The 7,394-nt window shown below is 62.0% G+C and overlaps 2 protein-coding genes across 5 annotated transcripts; one reads left to right on the top strand and one right to left on the bottom strand.

Annotated features, from left to right (window-relative positions):
- Positions 1-2,571: 2,571 nt before the first annotated feature.
- LOC109578427 (insulin receptor substrate 1-like) lies at positions 2,572-6,639 on the top strand. Of its 2 annotated transcripts, XM_070780146.1 has the most exons (3): positions 2,572-3,234; positions 3,462-4,588; positions 5,002-6,639. In XM_070780146.1, the coding sequence occupies exons 1-3, from the start codon at positions 2,667-2,669 to the stop codon at positions 5,059-5,061; spliced, it is 1,755 nt and encodes a 584-aa protein (XP_070636247.1). In that variant the 5' UTR covers positions 2,572-2,666; the 3' UTR covers positions 5,062-6,639. The 2 variants fall into 2 exon arrangements, with proteins under 2 accessions (XP_070636247.1, XP_019843163.2); XM_019987604.2 differs by having other exon boundaries at positions 3,462-6,639.
- Positions 5,568-7,284, bottom strand: SAP25 (Sin3A associated protein 25). Of its 3 annotated transcripts, XM_070780150.1 has the most exons (6): positions 6,973-7,284; positions 6,657-6,757; positions 6,440-6,582; positions 6,191-6,338; positions 6,017-6,114; positions 5,568-5,935 (listed from the first exon to the last, which is right to left on the bottom strand). In XM_070780150.1, exons 1-6 carry the CDS (start codon positions 7,116-7,118, stop codon positions 5,642-5,644), a joined length of 930 nt encoding a protein of 309 aa, XP_070636251.1. In that variant the 5' UTR covers positions 7,119-7,284; the 3' UTR covers positions 5,568-5,641. The 3 variants fall into 3 exon arrangements, with proteins under 3 accessions (XP_070636251.1, XP_070636250.1, XP_019843167.2); XM_070780149.1 differs by having other exon boundaries at positions 5,568-6,114; XM_019987608.2 differs by having other exon boundaries at positions 5,568-6,114; positions 6,440-6,546.
- Positions 7,285-7,394: the final 110 nt, after the last annotated feature.

Below are 7,394 nucleotides of genomic sequence, written 5' to 3'. Positions count from 1 at the left end.
CAGTCCCCATGACTTCTGCCAAGCTCTCCGTTCTCGCTATATTGGGGCCTGGGAGCCCTGGCAGCGGGGAGAGGATGGAGGAAGTGGGTGGTGCTGTCCCCACATGCTGCTCCACGGAGGAGCAAGAACCCAAGAGAGGAGAGGGAGTCGGGAGCCTCAGAGCCCCAGCCTCCTCCCTGTAGGCTCCTCCGTGGTGAGTCTTCCCAAGGCACGTGGAATGTGGGAGTCCATCCCTCAGCTGCCCTGCACCTGGCATCGGGATGCACAGGGGGACCCCCTCAGGTTGGGGGAGGCATTCTCACCCAGCAGAGCTGGGGTTCTGTTATTTCCTGTCACTGAGGGGAGCAAGACGAGTTACCAGGGTAACCAGCAGAAATAAATCTTGGCTGGGTAGAATCAAGGGCAGTGTTGTTGCCGGGGCAACTGATTAGGTCAGGTGTTTGGCTCGGGGCTTTTCCTGGTACCCAGCAGGGTAAATCACCTGGCATTGATGACCAACCCACTGGACCGTGGTTGCTCCCCCAGGGCCCATGCTCTTATCCCTGCTACTTCCTGCTTTGTCTTTACCTGGCATTTAGGGGTTCAGTGACACCAGATGGTCTGGAGCTGGTCTCTGACAGCGGCTGTGATTGCACAAGGCCTGGGGTGCTGCAAGGTGGACTGGATGGTAGGGAATTAGAAGGACTGGATATACTGCTGCTGCTAAGTTGCCTCAGTTGTGTCTGACTCTGTGCGACCACATAGACGGCAGCCCACCAGGCTCCCCCGTCCCTGGGATTCTCCAGGCAAGAACAGTGGAGTGGGTTGCCATTTCCTTCTCCAACGCATGAAAGTGAAAAGTGAAAGTGAAGTCGCTCAGTTGTGTCCAACTCTTCGAGACCCGATGGACTGCAGCCCACCAGGCTCCTCGGTCCATGGGATTCTCCAGGCAAGAGTACTGGAGTGGGGTGCCATTGCCTTCTCCAACCCTCCCATGGGGTAGCTTCAAATCAAGGCTGGGGATTAAAGGCTCCAGGCAAGCACACAGCAGGTACGTGGGCCTGTGAGTGCCCTGCTTATTGAGGCAGCACCAGGACTAGGAAGCGGAGAGGCCTGCAGGTGTCTTGTGTCCCTGCCACTTCGCACATGGCACGTATGTCAAGGCCACACTGGAGGCCATGACCTTGAACGTACTTCAGTTGTGATGTCCACTTCAGGATCTACCAGACTTGCCTCTCCCTAGACAACATCCATCAGAGGTGGAGGCTGCAGCTAGCCCCCGTGTACCACCTGAGCTGCAGGTACCACCTCTCTGGCACCTGCGGAGAGGCTGTGCTCACAGGAAGGCACCTGGAGCAGGCTTGGGCATCACCTGCCCACTGGGCAGATGCCCATCCTCACAATGCCAGGTGGTACTCTGTATCACACTTTGAACACAACCCTTAAAGATGTTCAATGATCCTAGCCTCCCTGCACATCACACCATTGTCTTCTGCAGTTCATAGACCAGGCCCTTCCACGCCTGGGAAGTGGAGGAGTGTGGGTGGAAACCCAGCCCTCCCTGCTCAGGCTTGCTCGGCCCATGGTCTAGCCTGGAGAAAAGATCCAGGGGGCCTTGCCTCAGTCCTGCTGGTATAACTCCCTCCTCACCCGACGGCACCACGTTTAATAGGGGCTACAGTCACCCTCTTCCTCTTCCAAACCCTCAGCTCCCCTACTTCAGGTAAACGACCTGCCCCAACAGTGATATGGTAAGGTCCTCTAAGACCCCCACCCATGTGTCAGCTGCCAGTTTGTCTCACAGAGTGTGCACTGACCAGTGCTATCACCTCCAACATGAGCAGGTGGTCCTTGGAAGGATCAGAAGTGGGGTGTCAAAACGTCTGAATTCCAGCCACATTTCAAACGTCTGGGGATGCGAGGGGCAAAGGGCACCTCCCTCAGTGCAATGAGTCTACATAATCAGAGCTTCCAGCTGGCCTGGCCAGCCTTCCTTTTGAACAGTGATGGTGGGGAGGGGCCGAGGGCACTAGTGCAGCCAGAGGGAAGGGCCCCTGAGAGAGGGTCTCTTCCCCCTTCAGTGACACTTGATTGGGACCCTGGTGGGTATGGTCTGCAGCAGATCAACGCAGAAGTTAACTCCCCCCAAGACACCTGCTATCGGCCCTAACTCCGCAGAGAAACTAAACCTCTAGCTCCTCCGAAATGAGCATGGCCCAAAGCTCAGTCGCCCTGGCTCCCAGAATTACTTGGGAAGAAAGAACAGACCCTTTCATGGGTGGGAAGGGGGCGGGGACCCGGGTGCCTAGAGCCGGAGTGGGGAGCCGCGGGCGCCGCTGTAAGGGTGGCCCGGCTCAGCGGTCCGCCCACCCCCCAGGACCCACCAGCGTGTTCACCACAGACGTGGCTCCCCGCACACGCGCCTTCCCTGGCTGCCTTCTTGGCAATCAGCTCAGATCACTCCCCGGCTCCTGCGAAAGCCCAGCCCCGACGGTGTGGGGTGGGGTGAGGCAGAGGCCGCCTCTCCTGGACTTCCCGACTCAAACTCCACTCCCACCGCCGGGGTGCGCGAGGGTTAACCTCGCGGGGGTGGGGACTTAGGCGCGATCCCTGTTAGGAGGGAGGGGAGAGGAGGGGAGGCCGTCGGAGACCTGGGTATCTCAGGCCACCGGGCGCCACTGGGGCACATGCTGCGCGCAGCGAGGGGCCAAACGAAGTCGGGAGCAGGAGAGAGACGCGGAGTATCCAGACCGGTCAGGACGCCGCCCCCGTCCCCGGGGACCGCTCTTTCTACCCCGCCTCTGCCAGTCCCTTCCCAGCCGTCCCAGCCCCTTGCTTCGGCCACCTGGTTGCTTTGGGCAAGAATGAAGCCCGGAGACCCCACGACGACCCCAGAGGCCCAGTCGGCCGCCGTGGCTCTGGGTCCGCCGCGGCCCTGGGTCTGCCCGGCTGACGTGCGGCTCTGCGGCCACCTGCGGAAGCAGAAGTCCCAACGCCGCCGCTTTTTTGTGCTCCGCGCCGACCCGCCGCGCCTTGAGTGTTACGAAAGCGAGAAGAAGTTCCGTGCCGGCCGAACGCCGCCCAAGTTCAGCGTGAGCCTGGGGGGCGCCTGCACCATCAGCAAGCGCATGGACGCGCGCCAGCGCCACCTGATCGTCCTGTACACGCGCGACCGCAGCCTGGGCGTGGCGGCGGCCAGCGAGGCGGAGCAGCAGGCGTGGTACAGCGCCCTGCTCGAGGCGCGCGCCACCGCCGGTGAGGCCCCAGCCCCGCGCCGCCGGAGATGCGGCTGGGGGGAATGTGTGTGTGTTGGGGTGGTGGTGGTTTCTGGACTTGGTTTATCCGTAGACCGTCCCTCCCAAGGGTCTCCGAAGTTAAGTCCAAACCTGAAGGGTTTACACCTTCGGGTTTTCATTCCCCGGGGCACAGTGTCTCCAACCTGCCGGCCCGGAGCCCCGGTGACCAGCCCATTGTCTCTTCAGGTCCCAGTTCCCACGAGGACCCCGGGGCCTGGATCCTCGCTCCATTTCAGGACGTCTGGCCTGTGACGCTGCGACCCAAGGGGCTGGGGCGGGCACGAGGCCTGGGCAGCGGCGGCTACTGCCTGTGCCTGGGTTCCGGGGTACTGAGTCTGCTGCGGAAGCCAGGGGGCAGAGGCTCCGGGGCCACCGGGGCATCTCCGCCGCCGGCCCTGCGCCTGTCCCTGCTCAGCGTGCGCCGGTGCGGCCACGCAGACTCTTTCTTCTTCCTGGAGCTCGGCCGCTCGGCACCCACGGGTCCCGGGGAGCTGTGGCTACAGGCCCCCGACGCCGTGGTGGCCCAAAGCATTCACGAGACCGTCCTGGCCGCCATGAAGCGAATCGGGGACAGTGGCGCTGTTGGCAGGGCTGAGCCACTGCCAAGAAAGCCCCCAACGGGAGCTTTCAGACCCTCTGTCCCCCAATCTTATGAGACCCCAGACTCCGCGGCCCAAACAAGCGAGCTGTACCGTCGGAATGGCCCGAGTGAGACCAGCGAGCAAGCAACCCTCAAGACCCTGGCGAGGCTTGGGGAGGCAGTCTCCAACCCTGCGAGGTTGGAGCAGGGCGGGGGCTACATAACAACGGGAGCCGGGAGTGACTACGAGCCCATGAAGGGCGGCCAAGCCGGCGGCTACGTTGTGATGGAGCCCCCGGGCCTTCCCGCTTCCACCAAAGCAGCTTCCCGCCAGCCGCTCCAGGATGGAGGGGTCACTGAATACGTGACCATGAGCTGTTGTGCACCACGGTCCTTTTCCTCAAGTTTCTTGCCTCTTTCCTCCGGGGCCGGGGAGCCTGGACCCGGGCTCCAAGGCGTTCATCTCGGCATCCGAGACGGCTGGGGACGGGCTGGGGCTCAGCCCTGCTTGCAGCCGCCATCAGAGTTAGCCGGGGAGTACGTATGCATTGAGTATGCGGCTGCGGACTACATAGGAATGGGCACTGCCAACCCCGAGCCCCCGGACCAAGGCCTCAACTACGTGGACCTGGATCTGGTCCCTCCCCTGGAGGTGCGAGGCCACGCCCCTGGGGCCAGGTCCCGCCCACATAGCTACGCTCGGCTGGAGTTCCAGAACCTCGCGGAGGCCGGGGTGAGAAGACATCCCACCCCCATCTCCCTGCCAACTCCCACCCCCGCCTCCCCTCGACAGGACACCACTCAGTATAGCTGACAGACGGGGGTGTAAGGAGGAAAAAAAGTGCAGGTTAAGAATGCCTTCCCGCCCACCCCTTCTCAACCCCAAAGGCCCCTTCCCCATGGCGGAGTGTCTCTAAAGTCCAGATGTGCCCAGGACGTGTGACCAGCAGAAGCACCAAGCTGCCTGCTAGGACCCGCTGCCCACTCCATTCCTTCCAATCTTTGGGAGGAGGTTCCCCAAGAAATTGGATTCTTTTAAGGGAGAAAATTCTAGAACTCTTCTCCCCTTAAAAAACACCACCACCACCAGAACCCTATACATTTCTACACCTCCTGAGCCAAAGCCCTGATCCTGTTACCCCACAGAGTTCCTGCAGCATCACCCCAGACTCTCAAGTCCGCTTTGGCCCCCCACCCTGCCCCTGATGATGACAACATCGATGATGCAGAAGACATACAGACCTGGCCCTCCCCCCCCCCACCCCCCACGTGCAGGTTTGCCAGGTGTCTGCCAAAGTCCTGGGACCCCTGCGCAAGAGGGATGAGAGCACCAGGTATCTTACACTAGTGCCCCCACCGCCCTCTCCCCCGCCCCTGCTGAAGTGATGACACCCCCTTCCTCCCCACTCCCTAGTTTGCTTCTCCCAATGCCAGCTCTGTGCTCAGACAATCCTCCTCCCAGGCCTGGCAAAGCTGAGGGAGTCCTTGCTTCTAATATACTCAGTCTAGTCTAGAGTAATATACTGTACACTCTCCCTCTTCATTAAAGTTTCCCTGCTTGGTCAGCCTGGAAAGGTCTTAGGTCCATAGATTCCCCACCTTATGGGGGAATGAGTAACAAGAATCAGAGAGGGGCAGCCAAAGCTGTGATAGAGGAAGAGACCCCATCCCTGCCTCTGCACCCCACTCTGTTATTGACCACGAGGAGCCTGTTTGCAAACCAACAGTTTTATTATCAACAGAACCTGCCTGGGAAAGTAGAGGACCCATTCTGTCCCTGGAGGAGCTATGGACCTTGGGCATCTGGGGTCCCAGGGAGAGATGGTTCCCCACAGTGAGAACAGCCTGGGCCACCACTGGCAGCTGGGTGATCAGAGGCAGGGGCTGGGGAGCCAGAAAGGAGCCCGGGAGCCCCTGAGGAGCTGGGTCTTGGTTCCCCCTGGCTCATCTGCAGGAGGCCAGTGAGGGCGATCAGCTCTGGCCCACTGAGCCAGGTAGTGGAGCAGCCTGAAGATGGAATGGGGAGGAGCCAGGGGGACATGATCGGGCGTGGGAGCAGCAGCTTCAGAGAGCCCATCACCTGAGGAGAGAGGAGGGGCAGTGGCTCCCCGCAAGCCCTGCCTGAAGGCTGGGGTGAGGCCGAGGCAGGAGGAGCGCTTACCTGCTGAGGGACCTCAGATAGGTACAGGGGAACACGCTGCCCATGGGGCAGCAGAGGGTCCAGAAAGAAGACGTCTTCAGAGCACATCACCGGGAACCCTGGGGAGGAGAAGCTGCTGGGGTGGCAAGCTCTGCACTGGTTCTCTGTGGAGCCTGAGAGGACCAAGGGCAGTACCTGCAGTCCTGGGCGCTTGCTCTTCACCCCGATGTCCTGCTAGACTGGGCCTGAGGTCCCTGCATGAGGCTGCCTGGTACAGAGGCCAGAATGAGGGATGGTACAAGGTCCGGCCTGAGAAGGAGACGCCAGACGCACAGCTGGGTCCCTGTACAGGGAGGGAGGGACAGGAAAGATTCCTTGAGCTTCAGCCCTCCCAAGGCATCCCTGTCCCGCCCGAGGTCGGTGCCACAGGCACCCCCAACTCACCCACACCAGCCGACGTCCTGCTGTAGCCTCATAGTTGGGGTCCCAGGGCGCTAGCAGGGCCATCTTTGATGGTGCCACCCCCCAAGTCCTCTGAGGGGAGAAAGGAACTGGGGGGCGGGGGCAGGGGGAGAGAGGGCAGGAGACTTGAAGAGATTACAACAGCCTCAGAATCAGTAAAAGGGTCTTGGGGGTAAAGGTGGCAGGACCCTGTACCTACCTGGAGTTCCCAGGGAATGCTTGGCAGCCAGGCCTGGGGGCAGCCGAGGCCGTAGCTGCTCTTTCCGAGTCCAGGAAAGCCTTCGAGGCCAGGGCTGAGGGCTGGGGGCGCAGGGAGAGGGGTACTGAGATGCTCCGGTTACAGCCTCCCCCAGTCATCTCCCCCAAGCCAAGTCTGAATATCTCCAAGGCAGAGACCAGGGTGCCCGGTGTGGGGAGACGGATCATACCCATTATTCAGTAGGGACAACTGAAATTTCCTCACACTGTGGGCCCCTGTTGGGTTCGCCCCAAGTGCCGTCGGCCGAGCCCCTCACCTGCCCTGTGCGGCTGTTCCTGGTTCCCCAAGGGCTTTCTCTCTGGAGTCCCAGGCCTGGGAGAGGCCGCTGCCCACTGAGGGGCGTCGTTCCCTGGGCGCCTGCTCTTCGCCCGCGCCCCACTGCCGGGGGGTCCAGGGCAGCATGTAGAGTCAGGAAGGCGGGCAGGGCCACACCTCGGCCCTTGCGCAGCCCGCCTGGGCCCTGTGGTCCCTCCTCCTGCCCGGCCGCCCTCAGAGACCTGCGCTGCCACGCGCGCGTGCCCGCGAGCTTGGGTTGCGGCCCACCTCGCCAGGCCTCGCAATGCCTCGTGACGCGGGCGCCCAGTGCGTTTCCGGGTCACTTGGCACGCGGACCCGAGGGGATTCCCGCGAGCGCCCCCTGGCGGCGGGGTGGCAGGGCCGCGCGCAAGGGCGAAGCTT

Source organism: Bos indicus, chromosome 25 (assembly GCF_029378745.1).
Source record: "Bos indicus isolate NIAB-ARS_2022 breed Sahiwal x Tharparkar chromosome 25, NIAB-ARS_B.indTharparkar_mat_pri_1.0, whole genome shotgun sequence".
NCBI lineage: Eukaryota > Metazoa > Chordata > Mammalia > Artiodactyla > Bovidae > Bos > Bos indicus.
Note: the sequence above shows the minus strand (reverse complement) of the source record. Positions and strands in the feature narration are given on the sequence as shown.

Excerpts from the sequence above, each read along its gene's own strand:
- LOC109578427 (XM_019987604.2), top strand. The coding sequence starts at position 2,667 with ATGCTGCGCGCAGCGAGGGGCCAAACGAAGTCGGGAGCAGGAGAGAGA. Across the intron at positions 3,235-3,461 it reads CGAGGCGCGCGCCACCGCCG|GTCCCAGTTCCCACGAGGAC; the intron begins GTGAGGCCCCAG and ends TTGTCTCTTCAG.
- SAP25 (XM_070780149.1), bottom strand. The coding sequence starts at position 7,118 with ATGCTGCCCTGGACCCCCCGGCAGTGGGGCGCGGGCGAAGAGCAGGCG. Across the intron at positions 6,758-6,972 it reads GGAACAGCCGCACAGGGCAG|CCCTCAGCCCTGGCCTCGAA; the intron begins GTGAGGGGCTCG and ends CTGCGCCCCCAG. Across the intron at positions 6,583-6,656 it reads GCATTCCCTGGGAACTCCAG|TCTCCTGCCCTCTCTCCCCC; the intron begins GTAGGTACAGGG and ends AATCTCTTCAAG.